Raw genomic sequence first — 22,115 nt, 5'->3', positions numbered from 1 at the left:
AATAAATACAGATGTAAAGGCCTCTGCGTTTACCATCTTAACGTCTTCACAGTCTTCTAGCTGGATAATATAACTTAATTCACATAATGATTCTTTCTTGATTATTTTTCATTATCACAACCACTGCTGCAACGAGCATATCTCACATGTTTTTTTTTCTGTTAACCATTTTCTGTGGATAAACTCCTAGTAGTGAGATTACTGGGTCAAAGTGTATTAGTTCAGAGTTTTATAGCTCTTGACATACCTTGCTGAATAGCTTCAGATTAGGATCATAAGGATATAAAAAGTAAAAAAAAAAAGATATAAAAAGTCACTTCTTCTAAGCCAGGCCAACACTCTTACCACTAAATATTTTCTTAGGATTTTCAAAAGCAGGGACCCATTGTTATCTTAATTTGTATTTACTTAATTAATAGCAGGGCTGAACTTTTTCTCATAGTTAACTTTTTATGTCCCCTTGTGTGTTTACGGTAGATTTATCTATCATTTATTATTGTTATAGTAGTTTCCTAATATATTTTCATATGTTACATACATAACTTTTTTTGCCATATTTATTGCAAAATTTTTCCTGTTTGTTGTTCTCTTTGTTTAGCTAAATTCACATCTAATCATATCAAAAACGTAACTCTTTTTTCAATTAGTCACTCATTATTTTTCCCTCTGGAATTTCTTCCATGGTTTCAGTCTTAGCAAATTTGTCCTTCTGTAGTTACAAAATAATCACAGGGATGTAAAGTACAGCATAGGGAATATAGTCAATAATATGGTAATAAGTATGCATGGAGCCAGGTGGGTACTAGATTAATCAGGGGGATCACTTCATAAATTATATAAATGTCTAACCACTATGCTGTGCACCTGAAACTAATATAAAATAATACTGAATATCAACTGTAATTGAAAAAAATAACTACAAAAAAGGAATTTGTCCTTTCACCACTGGCATCAATGCTCTACTCTGTTGCCCATTTATTTTTCACTCGTTCAGCTTTAAAGAAATGTCTCCTATGTGTCCTGCTTGGCACCAGGGATAAAAAAAAGGATGAATTAATGACAAATTAACATAAATTATTATTATTATTATCCAAAACTGGGAAATAGGCAAAAGGGGTTACTGCATGTCTTCCCAGTGCCACCCTGGGAACCTTATTAACTAATTCTCTCGGTTCACGTATCTTTGTTTGACACACTATTTACTATTTACGAGGTTAGTTTACAACTCTGTTAGCGTGGACATTAACTGGTAGAAAAGCAAAGGCGATGCAGATGATTCCTGTCAGATAGCAATGAAAATAAATGTTGACCCTCAGAGACGTAAGTGATTTATCCCCTAGAAAAGGTGACCTCAGAGGTTACAGCTTTATTGCCCAGTATGACACTACACAATTTAGCATCTAACTTAAAAATCTTAATGAAGTATTTCTCTTTCAGTCATTATAAATATTTTGCTCTTTCACAATTCCCTTTGAGCCAGCCTTACCATCTTACAGATCCCCTCATGAATGAGCTAAAGTTTTTTTGATTTTTAAGATTTTTATTAAAATATAGCTAACATACAACATTATATTAGTTTCAGGTATATAACATAGTTAGTCAACATTTATATACCAAAAGAAGTGATCACCATAAGTCCAGCAACCATCTGACACCATACAATACTTTCACAATATTATTGACTATATTCCCTAGGTTGTACATTACAGCCCCATGACTTATTTGTTTTACACAAATAAAATAAATTTGTATTTGGACCTGTTATTCCCCCTCATCTTTTTCCCTCCTTTTTAAATCTTTCAGGTACTAAATCAAGTTTTGATGCATGCTCACTTTGTTTGTATGAGAATCAGAAAATCTGGCTACTAGCATAGGTCCTACCACTTCATCTACATCATAGTTCACTTTCTCTCCTCCTTGACGTCCAGCTTCCTTTTTTGTAAATCATGGGTTTCTGTAAGGTCGAATGGTATTCAGGAAACCAAAGCAATCAGGACACTGTATTTCTCTATACACATCCATGTATTGAATCAGGATGAATGATCAGATTCGAAGTCCGAAACCCAGGACCTCCCAGGCCCAAGGGAGTAGGGCCTGAGAAGCCCACGCTAGTGTCTGCTGGGACACTTCACCAGCAGGGCTGGCGCCGAGGAGCCAGGACCAAGCAGGAACAGGGAATGTGATACAGTGGAAAGTACATCTCCAGCCAGGTGGACCTGGCTTCAACCTTCAGCCCTGCCTCTTCTAGAGTCTCTTCAGCTTCATTCCTCATCTACAGAACAAAGTGGTTGTGACAGGTCAATGAACCAATGCATAAAGAACCTTGTCACACCTGTCACATGTTGGCTCTTCTATAAATGTCACTTCTTTTCCTTCCCTCTAAATCCACATGTCCCCCATGATGAATATTAAATCCATCCTCCAGCAACGGATCAAGGACACTTCTGGATACCCAGAGTCTACTAGCAATTAAAGCACAGGAGAAAACCTATGGCATTGGGTTGGAATTTCAGAGGTACCTAGTACATTGTGTCAGAAAGACACGGTTTTAAATGTCCCCACGTCTGCTCCCAACGGACTTGGTGGCATTCCTCTCTGGGAACCCATTTCCTGTAAGAAGAGACTCAACTAGATGATATCCAAGTTCTCTTTGAGTTTTAACATCCACCATGACAAGGCCAACCAGCCATGGGTGGGTTCTGACAGCCCACACGAGGCCACCACACCCATCTGCCTGCCACACTTACCTCTCCTACCACCTCTATGATGTCACCGACTTTCAGCTCAAGTTCATCATCATTCTGGGGTAGGTAGCTGAATGCCACCTGGCACCGGCGCCTCCGTCGCTCGCCTGAATAGGAAAAGCAAAATATTTAGATACAGCTCTTCTCTCAAAATTAGATTTTAAAGAGAGGCTTCCTAGGCATGCAGGCAAATTAAGCTGACTTGTCTCAAATATGCTGTCTGAGACATGGCTAGAGGCACGGCAGCCCTGGTCTCTCAGAGAGAGGCAGTAGAAAGCAGAGCAATGCTTCTTGGTCTTTTAAAAGCTGCTGGGTCAGAAAGGCATGGATATGAGAAACCGATCTGTTGGTGCAAAAGGCAAAACCCCACCCCGAAGCGCTGGAGCACAGTGTTGCCTTAAACGGTTTTCCATGGCTGGGGCTTTGTATTGCTGCTGTAGATTTTTAATGAAAGCTGATGTGATGTGGTAGAGTAAAAAGAATGGTCTGCTTCTAATGCTAGCAAAGCACAGTACATTTTCCCCCAATGTGCAAAGGAAAAGATAAAGTATCCTGGCCTTTTTCTCACTAATCATCACCCTTTCAACATGCTGGAACTCAAGCCTGATAAGCAAAGGCTGATTGCATTTCAGCCTGCTCTTGGTGCCATGTCAAAATCCCCACAGGGGCTCAACAAATCCACTTCTGTCCTCTTCCCTCTGTTCCCAGGGGATCCACTAGCAGCATCCCTGGGTGCTTACACAGAACCAACCCAGGCAAATCAAGATAAAAGCCAGGGCCGCACTTCACTTGTGGAAAACACTCAAGGTTATAGCATCTCACTCACCCAGTGTGGCCCAACTAGGAGGTTTTGACTTAGAGCTGGTTCAAATACAGACACAACTATCCACACCACAGACATACATTATAGGGAGAAAAAACATGCATGTAGTATGTGTGATGGGGGGGACAGGGAGGGGTCGGTACAGATAGCAGTGGAGGCCCAAGCTGGGGAGAGGTAACTAGGAGAGAGGAACTGAGACTGGCATTGCTCAGAAGCTTGTTGCTCAAGGCTGACCACCTCACGGCGTCCCTGTTACCACATGGCCTAGAAAACCAAAGGGATCATCAACTTCAAGGAAACACATTTAGAAATGCTTACGTTATTTTTGGACACTGTCTACAGGGATTCTTTTCCTTTTTCTAATCTTTTCTCTGAGAAAGCAAATTCCTGCAGGAGTGATCCTGGGCCACATTAAGGCCCCCACGCAGCAGGACATCATACAGAGGGGAAGGGTTTTGCTACATCTGAGGTACCCACTGATCAATATTTTTCAAAAGCCAGTGGCCTAGTTCTCTCTGTTCATTTTTCTCTGCCTGAACCTCACTAAGGAAGAACAGAGTTGCATAGAGGGAACAGGGAAGAACTTCAGAATCAATACCTTGTCTAATCACATCTTTGGCAACTACAGGAACATACTCCACCCCTTTGTGCAAAATCGCAAGCTGCCTGGTCTGGATGAGAACAAACGCAGAGCTCCCTGGCCAATTCCCTGGGGCTAACTGCACTGTGAGCAGGCGGAGTAGGGCAACCCAAGGAGAGCCTGGCTCTCGCAGGGACAGAGGGCTCACCAAACTGGCTTTTCTCAGATGGGAAGTCAGGAAGAGTGGTACCCCAGTGCAAAGAACTCCACCACTATTCCATGGCTTCCAACACAATGGAAGACCAGTCAAGCACTATGCATCATAAAGGATACAGAATTCTCATTCTAACTAAGAAAGTCTAGGTGATGAGGTGATTTTGGCAACCACAACCCGAGCCCTGCGACTCCCCTGCTCCCATACATACCCTTTAAGATAAAGTTCTACTATAAATCTTTAAGAGCTTTATTTGCTAGATGGTATGTTTAAAGCAAACTCTGAAGATATACATCAGAAAACAAAACAAATAATTATGACAAATGTCTGAAACGAGACACTTACAACCAGGAAAGTCACCAAAGTCCTGACCGAAGTGACTTAAAAATAACATCTGAAGACCTAGTGCTAGCTGAAGTCACAAAACTTACAGTTACATGTAAGTTCACATCTGCACAAAACCCTCTGTGAAAAGCAGCATCTACCTCAACACTATACAAATGGCAAAAGAGAAAGTGATATATTCGTCAAGAAAAGATGAACCCAAAAGATTCAGAACCTGGAGCAGAATAATCAGATTTCTCTCGAACCAAGTATCTGCATTGGACTTCTATAAGCTCTGTCTGGTATCAGGAAGGATGACATATTTACTAATTTCTCTCTGCCAGGCTAGTCGATATTTCTTGAAATCCTCTAATAAGGTCATTCAATCGGCAGCATAAAGTCCTATAAAACACACTGCCAACATACGGGGGTGGGGGGGACCCACAGGTTGCTGTGATAAAGGTCACCTGACCTGACCCCAAGCAGAAACACTTATCCATCTGGCCCTGGGATAGCTTTTGATCTTCTCTAAAGCATTTCTGATACCCATCACCCTATCACTTCCTGCCAACCACATGAATTAGAAAGAAAAATAAAGGAGCCAGAATAAGCAACCATTTTGCAAACGTGTTAACTGGGGCTCAGTGACTTACCCGAGGTCACCAAGCTAGTAAGTGACAGTATCTCCTTGGCCTGAGTTTAGAGCTCTCCCTCCAAGGCTGAATGAACCAATTCGGCTCACATCTGTTCCAAACTCTTTGCAATCTGCACTTAACTGCTTCCTGCAACACTGCATAACATAGCCTTAGGTCTTCACCAAGGCTTTCTCAACACAGGTGACTGTCAAACTCCTAGACTGCTGTCCATCACTGTTTCAATCTTGTTTACTGGTTCTACCCAACCTAAAAGTCACTTCAACGGGGATGTCTGACATTAGGAAACACTGCGTTTCAGTTGCCTCCATCTATCTTAAATTTAAGGGAGTTTAACGATTTCATTTGTCATTTTTTTTCCTCTCCTGGCATTTCACTGGTGTTTACTAGTCGGTCTTGACCTTCCTCGAAGAAGTATGTAGACAACAATGTCATCTCTTTTAAATAGCTGGTGTTAACTGAAGACAAAAAAATGTCTGACTTGCCTAAGGGACTCTAGGCCATGGTCTAGAGTCCCGTAGGTTCAGCTGTCACCTTCATGTCCACAGCTTAGTCCACGTGAACTCAAGTTTTAACACATTTCAATGAGCTTTTTCCTCTATGGAATAAACTAAAGCTTGAAAGAAAAGTTTTCTTTAAAAGAGTAAGTGTATTTGCTGATCATGGCCACCAATATAAATCCATAGTATTAGAATAACTAGAAAGAGGCGAGAACATATGTTTTTCCTCCTTCATGTCATGGCCATGGCCACCATCCTTTAACTCCTTACACATAATTGAAAGAAGTAATAGGTGTGCGTTTTAGGGACATGCATGCTAATGTATGTGCACACACGGCTTACCGAAAGGTATGAATAAGATAGACTTCACAAGACATACTTGATATGTCTCTACTTTATTGTCAGACTGCATGATGGCCACAAAATACACATGTGTTCATATGTAGGAACAAAGCACACAGAGATGGCAAAGTAAGCACACCCTCAACTTCCTCACTAGACCTCATAACCACCTTCCATTCATGACCAGTTTTAATAAAATAGTAACAGCTAACATTTATTGAGCACTTACTGTGTGCCAAAGACTTAGTATTAAGCTCTTCATGTGCATATTGAACCTCTGGGGTAGCTCACTGATGCCCTTTAACAGACAAGGAGACTGAGGGGGCATATAGATACCGACTATTTTACCAGAGGTCTTACAGCTAGAAAGTGGAGGGCCGTAGATTTCAAGTCAAGAGATATATCTCCAGAGACACTGCCTCCCATGTCTGATCATTCTTCAGAAGAATTCTTGGCTATGGGTCTTGAGGCTGCAGAAAGGACTAGCTGGGCTAATATGTACATTGTTAAAATGTGAAACCATGAAGTGAAAACCCACAAATCAGTAGCATTTCCTTACAGTTGCTGAGAACTGGGGCCCATATTTTAATGAAATAAAGCCAATTGGATGGGGAGGAGATGTAGTATATTTGCATTCTCTAAAAAGGAAATAGCAGAAACTGAAAAGGGTGCCATGACCCACTGCAGAAACAGCACACACATCGATATTTTAGAGCCTTCTTGAGGGGGTCTTACGACATGTGAAAACTTTACTTTTGTGGTCATTCATTCAATGACCACAAAAACATAACAACAAATAATGCAGTGGTTGAAAAAAGTCTTTGGGTCAACCGAAAACTTTCAACACTCACACAGTCTATTTTTTTACATCCCACATCTCCCATGACACAAGAGTACAACTACGAGGGTTTCAATCATATCATAGTTTCAAGGAACCCACTAAATTAATCAACTGGATCTTCACCACACGCCTAAGGAATGTGGCAGTATCCTGACATCATTTTGCAAAAGAGAAAACATTGATAAAATCAAAGAGGAAAATCAGAAGACCCTAATTTTCAGGGTAACTTCTGGCATTTTCTCCAGACATGGCCTGGGGACCACCTGTGTCAGAATGTTGAAATGCAGGGAAGACCTATGTAACTGCACTCTCTGGGGTTCAGGCCAGGGACCTGCATTTAAACCTGACTCACTGCCCATGCAAATCTAAACCTCAACAATGAATCAGAGCCACTAATTATAGGCGACAATATGAAAGGTCCTTGTAGGAACAGTTGGTCTTCTTTTGGAGGACTCTAATCAGTGGTTCTCAGTCTCGGCGGCACATTGAAATCACTTGAGGAGCTTTCATTAAACTACCAATAACTTTCTAAATAGCAGTCCCTGAAGAATTAGGTCTCCAGAGAAAAATGGCTTCTTCCAAGGCTGAGAGAAAGAAAATACAAAGTGGTTATGCCAAAATTAATGAAGTGTTCAAACACTTGAGGGGTAATTTGAAAAAGACACAGAGATCTGCTTGATGGGGCTTCCACAGGCCAAATTTGGGACAGTAACTGAATGTACTGAGGAATGTATTATAATTTATTCATTTCAAAAAAAATTTTGAGCTCATACTGATACATTCAATAGGTAGCTAGGTTGATAGCTAGTTACATAGATGGATAGATAATATTAGATAAATAGGGGATGTATCCAAAAAGATATTACTTAGATTGATGTCAAATAGTTTACTTCCTATGCTTTCTTCTAGAGGTTTTATGGTTTCAAGCCTTACATTTAAGTCCTTAACCCATTTTGAGTTTATTTTTGTATATGATGTAAGAGAGCAGTCCAGTTTTCACAACCTCACTTGTTGAAGAGACTGTCATTACTCCAGCATATATTTTTACCTCCTTTGTCATAGATTAGTTGACCATATAAGCAAGGGTTTATTTCTGGGCTCTCTCTTCTGTTCCATTGATCTCTGCGTCTGTTTTTGTGCCAGTACCATGCTGTTTTGATTATTATAGCTTTGCAGTATAGTTTGAGATCAGGGAGCATGGTACCTCCAACTTTGTTCTTTCTCAAGATTGCTGTGGCTATTTGAGGTCTTTTGTGGTTCCATATATTATGCAGCAATAAAAAAGAATCAAATCTTGCCATTTGCAACAACATGGATGGTAGATCTAGAGGGTATTATGCTAAGTAAAGTAAGTCAGGCAGAGAAAGACAAATACCATATGGATTCACTTATATGTGGAAAGTAAAAACAAAACAAAATAAACAAAACAAAAACAGACTCACAGAAACAAAGACCAAAAGGATGATTACCAGAAGAGAGGGGGTGGGGGCTTATGTGAAAAGGAGAAGGGGAATATAGTCAATAATATTGTGGTAAGTCCACATGGTGACAGATGATTACTAGAATTAGTGGGGTGATCACATTGTAAGGTACAAAAATGTCAAATCACTATATTGTACGCCTGAAACTAATATAACCAACATAAGACTGTATACCAACTATACTTTAAAAACAGGTTAGATAGATAGGTATGGGACAAGAAAGGGAACGCTCTTCTTCACAAAAGAATGTCAACTAAGAAATATAAAAATGGTAGAAATGGACAATCAACATTTAATAACCATCATAGCAATAACTAATTCTAGCAAGAATCAATGGTTGCTAAACCAGTAGACGAAAGCTTGTTGGGAGTGAGGATAGTTACAGAGTCTCAAAGTATTATATCTCCCCACAGCTGATTTATTATACAGAAGGAAAATGGTCCCCTTAGAATGGAGAGAGCCGGCAGACACAGCCTTAAAGTTCATGTCGCCAATGATGGGACAAATTGACATCAGGTGCCTCTTTATGTGATACGCTGAGAAAGACTTATCACCTACAGCAGAATGTTTCTGCCCAAAACATTTAACCTAAATCTGACCATGAGTAAGGAATCACGCAAATCCAAATTGAGGGACAATCTACAAAGACTGACCTGATTTTTAAAATATTTTTTAAGTCAATATCACATAAGATTTTTAAAAGGCTAGGGAACTGTTCTAGATTTTAAAACAGTAAAGAAATATAATAACTAAATATACTGCAATCCTTAATTGGATACAGGTTTTTTAAAAAGGTTATAAAGGACATTATTGAGAGAATTGGGGAAATTTGCATACAGACTAATACACGATAATAGCATTATGTTAATATTACATTTCCCGACTGTGCTAGCTCTATTGCAGTTACATAGGAGAATGTCCTTGTTCCGAAGTATTTAGGGATGAAGAGTTCTGACATCTACAAATTACTTTCAAATAGTTTAAGGGAAAAAAAACAAATACAGAGAGAGAGAGAGAGAGAGAGAGAGAGAGAGAGAGAGAGAGAGAGAGAGAGAGAGAAACTCTAATGTTACTGGCCTGAGGTGCAGCCTGGACATCTGGATTTAAGAGCTCCCTGGGTGATTCTAACATACAGCCAGGGTTGAGAGACATTTAGACAGATCCATTGTCCAAAAATAAATGGGACTTTTCCAAGACCAGGCTATACAGGTCCCACATTCAGCATCTTCTTCCAAAAGAGAGAAAAATCAAACTTACTTGTCAATATTACCTTAATACATAACCCAGGTGAATGCTGCCATGGTGATTTTTATTTCACAGATCTTTGGAACAGTTGCACTAAGCAATCTCTAGCTCTGGAAATGTGTTCCTAGGACCCGGGGGGTGGAAAAGACAGTGGTCTCTGCTATGATTTATTAGCAAAAACTGCTGGGGGTACAACAACTCTCCGAGTTACTGAACAGCATCCTGGCTTCTTGAAGAAGCTGCTCTTGAGCTGGAAACTTCAATTTATGCAAGGGGCCAAATTCCCTATTCAGGATGGAAAAACAATCCAAACTTAATTAAATAAGGAACATCATCCATTTTAGTTGGGACATCCAATGGATTCTGGGTGCAAAGGAAGAGAAAGCCGAATTAGTACTGATCTTGTGGACCCAGCATCATACCCTTTCCTGGAACAACTACCACTCATCATCCTGTTTCAATGTCATGTAATTTGAAGAAGACAAGGATATTTCAGAGGCTGATGGCAGGCCAGAAAAAACAAGAAAGGAACTCATGGGTTTTACTTCACAAACCCCTCTTGACTGTGGCTGGACGGTTGCAGTGGAAATGTACAGTATTTAATTGACAAGCACAGTTTGGTCCCTGGAGATGAGCCTGCCTGATTCTCCTAGGGATGTGTATAATCAACATCTTTGCACGGCAGAAAACAGTAACTCCATTTGCCTGCTGCTGCAAAGGCAAGGTTCATCTGAAAAGAGGTTATAGCAGTCCTCATTGGCTCCCAAGTCCCACCAGGACATAGGAGAAAAATGTAGAATGAGTAGGGGACCATTTATTAGAGCCTCTGAGCCATGGCAGTTGAGGAGGGAGACGGGTAAAGTCAGAGGTCACATAAGGAAAATCAACTGAATCTTGTTGGAGATGATGGAAATGAACATCGATTAGGTGTCCGCTATATGCCAAGAACCGTGCTAGACACGTTACGCGTGTCTTCCCTCAAGTCTTTGTACCAACCCTATGAGGTTATGATCCAGGAAGGCTGGATAACTTATCCAAGGCACGAGTTAAATAAGCTGTGGTCTGCAGCCCTCGTTTCTCAGCAACCCCAGGTAAGACCAGGAAGGCAGACTGGGAGTGCATTTCAGGGGGACTTTCGATGCCAGGCTAAAGGTGAGGACTCCATTTCGTGGGCAATGAGGAACCAGAGGCGGTTCCTGGGCAGAGAAGCGACAAGAAGATGTGATGGGGACAATAAGTAGTGAGAAGTGCCTGGGGTCAGGGATATGCAGGATGGTGTGAGGGAGGGAGCCGAGAAGCAGGCAGATGACCCAACAGAAGACAACAAAAAACAGAGAAAGTCTGAAAAACACAGTGGAAGGAATCATATACACAGGGAAGGAGCAGCAGATACACAGTATCATCTGCAGCCCACTGGGGTGCAGTTCCTGTGTATTTGTTGCCCCCGTTAGGAGTCAATGACCCTCTCTTACTTGTATTTGATCTCCAGCAGCTAGCTCAGTGCCTGTTACAGCAGACACTCCATCCATTGTTGATAAATGGATGGATGAATGAACTAATGAATTAATGGGAACTTGTTCCACATTCTGTTTGTGGGTCACAGTTTTGTGGACACAAACTTCCAGACAGCCAGAGGGGCCCCGGAGAAGGACAGGAAGGGTGGAGGGAAAGAGTGAAAGCCCTAACCTGGTGTTACACAGGGCACCCACCAATGTGTATTTACAAACCAATGCCAAGAGGGTTAAGACGGTAAATTTTATATTATGTGTATTTTACCACAACTTAAAGGGCGAAAAAAGCCAATACCACTTTGAATTGTTGCAGCTCTAGGGATGGAAAGATGGTGGACCCTGTGTCTTGCTAATGTGTTGAAGGTGCTTCATTCTACCAACACTGTAGTCTGAAGCATCTGTGATATTAGACAATGCCTGATACGTTGCTTTTGTCTTCCAAGTCTTTGGTCCACTGGCAATTATCCATACAAATGGTAGAACAGAGCCATAGCTGAACAAGAAATTATGTATATTTGATTTTAAATTCAGTCCTCATAAAAGACAGAAAGACTTGTTTCACACACACACAGAGCTATATGTATAAGAATGTTCAGGGCAGCACTGTTTCTGACAGCAAATGCATACATGCACAGAGCTCTACACAGAAAACATCCCGAATGTCCACTGAAAGGGAAAGGCTACATAAATCACTTGGGAAACTAAGTGGCCATTAAATGGAGCAAGTGGCTCTATGTGTACTGACGTGTAAAAGCTGTCCCTATAAGAAACCAAGTCACATAATATGTACAATATGATCCCAACATCGTAAACATCCACACAGCCTCCCTCCACGACCTCCACCAGGGCCTTTTTTATTTACTCCTGATCACCAAGAACCTAGCACAGCGTACACACTCAACATGTGTTCATAAGTGAATAAATGGATTCATTCGACATTCAACTAATGTGCGAGGGAGGGCTTACTACAACTAGGTGAGTGAGAAAAAGGGTGTGTGTGCAAAAACACACTTGTGTAAGCACAGAAAATGGTACAGAAAAGCATACCCCAAAGTAACAGTGGTATTTCGGGGAAGGGAGGTTGGGGGAGACTCGTTTACAAGTTTCTGCACATCACTTTGTTTTGACAAAGGGCACGTAATACACTGTAACAATTTTTTAAAACATCATAGTTACCTATGAAAATAATTATCTTGCATTATGAAACTTATCCAGCTGATCTCCTTTTGATGGCATCCATAGCAAAGTTAGTTCTTGTTCTCCAAATAAATAAGTACCAATTGAATCAGGGAGAAGAAGAGTGGTTGTTACAAGCTGAATGACAAGGGGCCTCTGAACTGGTCCGTGAAGACAGCGGGAGGTGTGAGCCCAGAGAAACAGCTTCACATCTGTAGCCCACACTAATTATTCTGATCAGACGCTGTCAGAGAACCCAGAGGAGCCCCACAATATCCTACCAGTTACCGATCCAAGGTCGTTTTTCCTGGCCGGATTCCTCGGAGCACACAGCCCAGGCAGCCATCTCCCTCCCAGCTGTGGAGGGGCCCTTGTGTCCATCCAACCTTGCTCTTCCTCTCTCCTTCCCTCCCTCGCTCCCTCCGCCCTAGAAACACATGCACACACTCAACCATGGGGGCCCCTTCTCTAGCTTCCTCAAACAACCACTGTTTTTCTCTAGCACCGCCCTCATCCCACTGTATTTCAATTATCTCTGCATGTCAATTTTTATGTTTCTCTCCTCCCCTTCAGCTCTGACACCTCTCAGCTCTTTCATGCACACCTTTTTCAAGAAATGCAACTCACTTACCAACACGGACATATGCCTCGTGATGGTTATGTGGATGCCATTTCATGACAAATGTTCACTCTCAATCAATCTGTGAGCCCAGCTGCCACATGTCAAGAAACAGGGAGACACACCCCCCGATCTAGCCCTTCCTCAGTCCTAGAAACTTCAACCTAATGCCCAGTTTTAAGACACCACTGAAAACAGTCTTAAAGTCAGTCAATCGACATACGACCAAAAAAACTGAGTTCCTACCACCAGCTTAATACGGAAAGGGGCCATCCATTCAACAAACCGAGTTTCTGCAAAGAGAAGCTGCATATGGATATTTTCAGTGTTAACACTGTAACCTGATATTTCCTTAGAAGCCACATCTAGAATTTTGGTGCTAAGGGCATGAAGAACTCCTCCAACCTTGATGTCTTCCACCTCAACCGTCTTATAAAAATGGGGTGTGAGTTAGCCATCTGAAAGGACACACAAGCTTGATTTTACAGCTCATGGACATGCGGTCCACACCGACAGCATTAAAGCACATAAAGAGAATCCTGAGCCTCACAACACGAAGACACAGATGACCCAGGGGACCCAGCATTGTGACCACCTCATGCAGTCCTCTCCAAGGCTCTTCACCCGTTTTGTCATGTATAAAATTGGAATGATGGGGACAGACTTACTTTTCAGAAAGGCTTACTGCCACCTGACTCCCTCCCTTTTTTCCATGTGTCTTTGCATTCATGAATATGTTAAAAGGCATCTTTGTTCATTACTTATACCAGTTCAACCAATATTCTTTTCACTAGCCTTCCCTTCCCAACAGAGTGAAATAAAGTAACCACACTGAAAAACAAAGTCAGCGATGTCTCTAAACAGCCTTCTTGTTTTCCCCTTTCCTTAGGCTGGTCCCAGGAGTTGGTTTTGGCCTTTCAGCATGTCCCCTAATCCAAATGACCTGACCCACAGCAGACCATACCCGGGGGGAGGAGGGGGACACTTCTCCAAAGTGTCCCTGGCCTAACTCGAGCCCAGGCCACCATCTCCCTGGGGATAGAGTCTGGATGTTTAGAGGAGAAAATCCAATCCATAAAGCTTTTCTCTGCTTTAATAAGGCTGATTTGGGCAAAATGCCCAAAAGAACTCAACATATTTATAGAGTTTTGTTTGATCTACTTTTAAATGCTCCATGCAGAGTCATTCAAGTGAAATGAGAATACAGAATTTCAAAGGAAAAACTGAAGGAAGATGCTAAATATAAGTTATTTGTTGAGCATAAACAAGATTTCTCCCTTCTATCGAACATACTCCCACTAACACATCTATTTTTAAAGGCATTCTCAAACTTTGCTGCTGACAAATGGACTTCTACAGTTAAGGGGGCAGGCGTGGGGGGGTGCGGGGGAGAAGAGGAGGGCAGAGCACGTGTGAGTATACGCGTATTAGTAACTGTGTAAAAGGTCTAGAAAAATCCAAGAGATCCTCATCTGGGGTCTCTCTTCCCTATTCTTAGAGAATTATCAGGGGGAAATACCATAAACAAATTTAGAATTTCTCAGTTTTTTAAAATCAGTACCAAAAAATGGCCACTGTACAGTGAGATTTAGAGAATGACAGAAAATTCCACCTCTCTCTCTCTCTCTCTCTAAGAAGGAGGGGAAAGATCTGTATTGCAGGCCATCAAAAACGGTTTTGGAGCCAAGCTCTCCACGCCGCACTCTGCTCCTCTCGCCCCGCACGCCACCCGCGCCCACCAGGGCCTCCATTCAGCAGCTGGTAGGAAGAGGGCGCTTGGTGGAGAGCAAAGGCTTGGATGAGTACATGAAGGAATGAAGAGTAGGGATGGCTCTGCGGAAAATGGGTGCCATGGCCAAACCAGACTGTGCCATCACCTCTGACGGCAAACACCTCACCATAAAAACTGAGAGCATGTTGAAAACAACGCAGTTTTCATGCAACCTGGGAGAGAAGTTTGAAGAAACTACAGCTGATGGCAGAAAAACTCAGACTGTGTGCAATTTTGTCAATGGTGCACTGGTGCAACATCAGGAATGGGATGGGAAGGAAAGCACAATAACAAGAAGAGTGGAAAATGGGAAACTAATGGTGGAATGCGTCATGAACAATGTCAACTGTACTCGGGTCTATGAAAAAGTAGAGTAAAAGTTCCATCATCCTTCTGGACAGGAATTAGCTGCTCGAGTAAACAGGCTCAGTTCAATGAGCAAATCTCTCCATGCTTTTTTTTATTTCCATCTCTGTATTCAGTTATCTTTATCGTAAACATTTTACATTTTTCCAAGTGTTGGTTTAATTAAGATCGTCCCTTTGGTTAGTGAATACATGTGTTTATGCTAAAAAACATGGTTTTGAAATTTTGACTCATTTTTAATACAGTTTCCCTTCTCATCCCCTTCAGAGTAAAGAAGGGGCGGAAGCCCAGGTATTTATGAATTTTCTTGATGCAAATGGGGGTTTTCATGTCCACAATTCCCCCTTCTTATCTAAAAGCAGAGGTTCTTAACTGGGGTTCATGGATAGAATTCAGGGGGTCTAAACACGATGGGAAGAAAATTACTTCTTTATTTTTATTGTCCTCTAACTGAAATCTGGCCTTTCTTTCCACTGTGCAGACAGGCAACAAACCACACTGGTATTAGCAGCACCTGTGGATTTTACTTATCTCGCACCACGTGGACAGATATTTCCATTTCACATCACAGTCGGTGCACTTATCTTGAAATATCATTTATATTCATCCCTGTTTAAAAATTATGATAGCTTCTAGACCCACTGCTGGAGCTTGCTATTTAATGCATCAATAAAAAATATGTATTACTTAAGTCTTTGCAACATTTTGATAACTGTATTTCAGTAATGATTGATTTCCTTTATAATCCTATGGGTTTTATTTTATTCATTGACAAACATTATTCCGAGAAGGCACCCACAGGCTTCATCAGACTGGCAAAAGGTTGCACCAAATTTTTTTTTTTAAGAACTCCTAATCCCTACTTTCAAGATTATGGTTTGCAAGGAAACCCAAAGGTGCAAGGGAGAATTATGTACGTAAAAGAAAGCAGTGAACATAACATTTGGACACTGCACGTTGAAATGTTTCATAGGCTTTGGAGCAGCCCATCATGACAAGAGAACCATATTGGGCAAGTTAACAGGTCCTGATCCATGAATGGCCGTGTGGCACAGCATTCATGAGGCTACTTGCCAAGTGCCCTCTTATTATCTGGGTCAGTGGCTAGCAAGAGCCCTGCTCTGTCATCTGGCACCTTGGCTCAGTTGAGCTCAACGCCCATGCTCCCTTCCATAAAGGCCAGCACGGCTCATGTGCAGGCTGCCACTTGCCACTACTTCAGCATCCCCCCCTGCAACCGAGCCCCGCTTTGACTCCCTTTGCTAGCTAGTGAAGTTCCAGGATTCACCACAGGGTCCAACCCTCCACCCCCCAGCCAGGGATAAAGAAGTCACTTGAGCTTCTGTGTACCCACGTGGCTTTATATACATCTCTTCCTCCCAGCCCTCGTCAGTTGCACTGTCATTGTTTGCCTCCATGTCCCCAGTGCCTGCTGGGTAGTGAGTGCACGAATGTCCCACAAAGGGAGAGAGGTTTATACCCATGTTTATACTGCACAGGATTCGCCTGGAGGGGGCTGCCTGACTTCCACTGTGGTCCCATCTTTGTGTATTCACTAGAGGATGGAGGACCCTAAGGTAAGCAAGTCCAATTGAAACCAGAGCCATCTGACCAATTGTTCAAAAGTTTCTTCTTAAATCAAGAAAACAGCAATTCCACTTTCTGGAAGTTAAACTCCAGATAACTTACACGAAATATGCCAAGATATATGCACAATGTTCACTGCTACATTATTCAGAGGAGTGAAAAAACAGAATCACCCTAAATGTTCTTCAATTGGGGGACTGATTTGCCAAGTCATGGTATATCTACACATGGACTATTAAAGAGTGGTATGCTGTCAGTCAACTGGTCCGGCAAGATTTCCAAGATTCTCTTCAACCTAAGAGAACTCATTGCAATACAGCATCAACAGCATGAGCCCATCCGTATTTTTTTAAATACCAATATGTCTGTTTCACTATGTGCTTAGATTAGGTGGGACCACCTGAAATTGACATTTTTGTGATGGAATCTCTGCGATTTTTTTATGGCTCGTCCCAGTACATATGTGTGGAGATCTTCTGGGGAGATAACCACAAGCCAGTTCTCCTCCTGGTATGACCAGCGGAAGGAATTTTATGTTACTCTTTGTGCCATTCCTTTCCTTTATTAATTTTTTTTATACTAAGCATTATGTTTATAATAAGTCTGAGAAAACTTAGGGTGAGTCTCTAAGAAAATGTACAAATGAAATAAAAACCAAAAGAGTAGTGAGGTTTAACCACACACGACAGCACAAAAGCTGTCTCACTGTGTGGGCGAGTCCGTGACCATCAGGACCGCAAAGCTCATTCCTCTGAGCTTCCTCCAGAGGCTGCAAATGGACTTGTCCCCAAGGCCCCTCGGGAGCGGCATCCTCCAGAAAAGGACAGGTTTCTAGGTGACTGAGCAGTGCAGATTAAGGGACTGGCCTACCTGTAAGAGAAGGATTTTAAGCAGACTTTTTTTTTAAGCAAATAAATATGTTAATAATGCATAAATTATCTCTTTGTTCCCAGCAAATAAAGATTTTTCTCATTTATTTAAGCAAGTCCTATTTTCCTTAGAAGTATGGGAGAGTAGTAAAGGTGCTTTAAAAAAATGGTATGTTACACTCAGACTTTTCATTTTCCAAACTGGTCTGCACCTTTACTCTCCCCCTCAGAGGGAGGGAGCCAAACGTCATGAAAAGTGTAAATGTAAAAATTGTAAATCTAGAAAGCGTCAACCTAGAAATTTTGAGGCAAGAAAATAAATGTAGATTCATTCAGGGAATAGCGAAAGGAACAGCAGAGGAGGAGAAGTAGAGAGAAATAAATGCTCGTGAATCTCTCCAACAACACTGATTTTTGTCTGTACTATGCACTTCAGCACTTACACATATCTTAACCTCAACAGGCTTCATTATAAAGTTATCTATATATCACATACAGGTCAATCTCCTTTTGTAAGATGAAACCTCCTAGAGGATAAGAAATGAGTTTTTCTACTGTCTGCAGCAGTGCTTGGCAAACTTTCCATTAAGGGCCACAGAGCGCATATTTTCGGCCTTGTGGGCCATACAGTCTCTGTGCCGACTACCTAACTCTGCTGTTGTAGCAAAAAAGGAGCCATGGACAATATGTAAATGAATGGGAGTGGCTGGATGCCAATAAAACTTTATTTACAAAAATAGGCACTACATAGGCTGTGGTTTGCTGAACTTTGGTCTACAGGAAGGAATTATAATGGACGAGGGATGATTTTCTTTTTAAGAAAGAACAAGAGACATTGCTAAAGTTGAATTATCAGTTTAGAAGGGACCTCCTCCAAGACGCCTCCCCTGACTGCCTTTGAGGCAGGGTTAGGTGCCCCCATCACCACCACTGTGGGAGGGCACAGCACCCAGTGCATGATGCTCTCCCCACCCTGCCCGTAGTGCCTGAGATTGTTTGATTCTCAAATCCTGGACTTCTGTGAGCAGCAGCTGAGCTGGCCTCCTTGTGGATTACTAGAAGCCAGCCCAGAGCCCAGCCCAGAACAGCCTTTAGCTATGATCTCAAAATCAAAGGAAAGAACAAATGATGAAGGGGATGAAGAAGAAGGAGGAGTTACCAATGACCCTGGAGGGCTGATGGGAAGAATGTGAAGGTTGGGATGCAGAAAGCAGAAGCAGGAGTCTGACAGGGAGAATCTGCCGCTCAACTACATGGGGACAGTTGGGGACACAGCAGTTGCCTCCCACCAGCCACTCTACCAGAGAACACCAAACCTATGCTAGATCTGGCCAGGGATGGGTTCAGGAATGTACAGGCTGCCTTAAGCCAGGGTGGCACATTGAGAGACAAAGATGGGTCTGCCCAGGGCATCTCAAAGAAGAGAAGCCCCCAGTCCTTTCCCCCACTGGAAATTAACCAGGGAAGCCCACTGGCCCACTAGCTGGCCACAGCATGAAGCCAACTGAGCAAGAGGCAGGGCAGAGAGAAAAGAAACCTAGGCCTAAGGAGCCTGCCCGGCCTCTGGACTTCCTGTAGTACAAGAGATACTTCCTTATGACCTAAGCCAGGGTGAACGAGGGTGTCTGTGACTTGCAGCTGAGAGCCCACTAACTAGCACAGTATTTGCGAGTAAAGGTGAGGGGGGAGGAAAGCAAGGGAGGAGGTCCGGCCCACAGGTTAGGTTTCTGGGCTTGTACTTGTATGTCTCACGGCGTTGGCTGAGCCCAGGAGCAAGTAGACACAATAGACAACGGCAAAGACAGAGGCAGAAAACAGCTTGCATTTAAGGTGGAGAAGAGGAGTCAATAAAATAAAATAGAGAAAGAGGAAGAGGGGGAGTCAAACACAGAGGCACAGAAGGCAAAGCAGATGTTTCCAGAAAGAGACAGTAATCCCATGTGCTGGGAGGAGTCGGGCAGAGGCAGCACAAAGGACGAGGTCTGACAGACCTGGGTTCCAACCCAAACTACACCGCTCAATAGAAGTGTGGTCTTGGATAGGTCACACATGTCTCTGAGCCTCAGTTTTTCCAACGGTAAAATGAGGACGATGCTACCTTCTTCTCAGGGTTGTTGCAGCACTGAACTGTCTCTACCACAACACTGCACGGAGTCGGGAGTACTGACTGAATTTAGGCCCTAATTCTTTCCACCTCGCCATATCCATGACCTTTTCTCACGTCTTTAGATACCTCCCTTAAAGACAAATAAGATTTCCCACACACACACCATGTGACTTATTTTGGAAAATTAAGTGAAGTGGAAGCAGTAGTGTACCAGTTTGCAGGCCAGGCCCCAAGAGAACTCGGATGTTTCTACTCGCTCTGTTGCACCTCCATCATTGCTGTGCGAACGTGCTCAGTCTAGCCTGCTGGAGCATGGGAGACACACACAGCAGTGCTGAGTCACCCCAGGCATGCCGCTGAGCTCAAGACAAATGCTAGCTGACCTCCAGACACGTAAGGAAGCTCAGTCAAAATCAAAAAGCCACCCAGCTAGCTACCAGCTGACCCCAGATTCAGAAGTAATAAATGTTTACTGTCGATACCACTGAGCTTTTGTGGTTGTTATGTAGCATTATTGTGGCATCTGATAACTGATACAACAATGCCTGGCACAGAGCTGGTCCTCAGAAAGTGTTTAAAGCACACACTCGGTGAAGACAATGGCTGCAAATATACTGTAAATTCTTCTATCCTGGTAAGTGAACTATTATTTCCCTTGACTGTTTCTCCATATTCCTCAAGGCCCAAATGGTAAACAAAAGTTTCTAGACAGATTTCTTTTTAGAAGTTGCTAGAAACACTAATTTTAAGAAACAGGAAAAGATTAATGTCCTACTTGTAGGACATTAACAAATGCACATGGAAAATAAAGCAGACAGAAAGCTATCCTGACAGAATTATCTTACCCAATTCATCCTTTATGCCTCAAAAAGCACACAATGCGACTGAGACAGGGTACCGTATGTGAAATGTTAACTGTAATTGATAATTTTTAAAATTTCTTAGCTGATGATGGGTAGAATGTTGTTAATCATTTGTCATCTTATTCTTGATCCGTTTTTTGTTGTGGTAAAACATATATAACATAAAGCCATTTAAGTCACTTTTAAGTATACAAGTTCAGTGGCGTTAAGCATATTCACATTATTGTACAATCACCAACATCCATTTCCAGAATTTTTTCATCTTCCCAAACTGAAACTCCATACCCATTAAACATTAACTCCCCGTTCCCCTGGCAACGCCCCCAAGTCCCTGGCAATCACCCCACTACTTTCTGTGTCTATGAATTTGAGTATTCTAGGTGCCTCATATATTAATAAGTGGAGTCATACAGTATTTGTTGTTTTCTAACTGGCTTATTTCACTTGGCATAATGTTCTCAGTTTCATCCATGTTGTAACATGGGTCAGAATTTTCTTCCTTTTTCAGGGTGAATAATATTACATTGTATGGGTACACCACCATTTGCTTATCTATTCATCCACTGATGGACACTTGGATTGCTTCCACCTTTTGCCTATTGTGAAGAATGCTGCTATGAACATGGGTGTACAGATGTCTGTTCAAGTTCCTTCTTGATCCCTTTTTATATATCTTCATTAAAAATTATTTTGAAATATAAAACATGTTAAAAGAAACACATCACTTATTAGCAGTCTTCAGGCATCATCTAATAAGGTTGGGAGGATGTGATTGACACCTAGAGTTTGCAATTCAATCCAATTTACCATGAATGGTTTTATCCCACACCCATTGAAATAAACATGGAGATGATATGAAAAAGCCTTTGGGGGTAAGATTCTAAAGTACGCTGAGCTGAATGTAAAGCGAACGACATCTCACCACACAGCCAATCCCGTGCAGTCACACTGACTAAAGAACCCACACTGCTTGCTGTGCAGTGGGTGAGAATGGGTGGTTTATCAAAGGTAGAAACACGGTTTTAACTTCATTATTCAACAAAATCACCATGGAGCTTTCTCAGCAAAGAGCCGGAATCTTCTAAAGCTCTCCAGAAGTTTCTGACAGGTCATGTGGGAACCTGGTTCATTCAGCAAATGTTTGCTGGTTGTAGAGCGAGAAAGGGCTGTAGACAGTATGAGAATGGATCACAATATACCTTCCGGGGATCCTGGAAAAAGGATTTGCAAAGAGAAGAGTAGGATCCTTGTGCTTTTCAACATTCCAAAAGGCTTAATTGTTAAAATGAGGGCACACATGTTAAAATGCTTTGCAGGACTATGTATAAATAGTACCATGACTCTAATCTGAAGAACTAGTTATGTGCTAATGAAGATACAGGAATTTGTCACCCAAAGGGACAAAAACTTTTAGAAAGGGTTCCTGGTTTAAAAAATACTGTAAACTTCTCAATCGACCCTTCAATCTGCAGATGAAGAACGGATGCTTCCAATGGGTG

The 22,115-nt window shown here is 42.1% G+C and overlaps 2 protein-coding genes across 6 annotated transcripts in view; one reads left to right on the top strand and one right to left on the bottom strand.

The window, feature by feature from the left end:
• Positions 1–22,115, bottom strand: part of SH3KBP1 (SH3 domain containing kinase binding protein 1) — a 322,980-nt gene that overhangs the window by 166,547 nt on the left and 134,318 nt on the right. For all 5 annotated transcript variants that reach the window (XM_033112693.1, XM_033112681.1, XM_033112673.1 and 2 more), the window contains one exon: positions 2,748–2,851. In XM_033112693.1, the coding sequence (XP_032968584.1) occupies positions 2,748–2,851 (104 nt within the window). The remainder of the gene's footprint in view (positions 1–2,747; positions 2,852–22,115) is intronic.
• Positions 14,854–15,201, top strand: LOC117026177 (fatty acid-binding protein 5-like). Its single transcript, XM_033112732.1, has one exon. The coding sequence runs from the start codon at positions 14,881–14,883 to the stop codon at positions 15,199–15,201; it is 321 nt and encodes a 106-aa protein (XP_032968623.1). The 5' UTR covers positions 14,854–14,880.

Source organism: Rhinolophus ferrumequinum, chromosome X (genome assembly GCF_004115265.2).
Source record: "Rhinolophus ferrumequinum isolate MPI-CBG mRhiFer1 chromosome X, mRhiFer1_v1.p, whole genome shotgun sequence".
Lineage (NCBI taxonomy): Eukaryota > Metazoa > Chordata > Mammalia > Chiroptera > Rhinolophidae > Rhinolophus > Rhinolophus ferrumequinum.
This window is presented reverse-complemented; position numbering and strand designations above follow the sequence as displayed.

What these genes read in the sequence shown, in the direction of transcription:
- LOC117026177 (XM_033112732.1), top strand. Translation starts at nt 14,881, where the DNA reads ATGGCTCTGCGGAAAATGGGTGCCATGGCCAAACCAGACTGTGCCATC.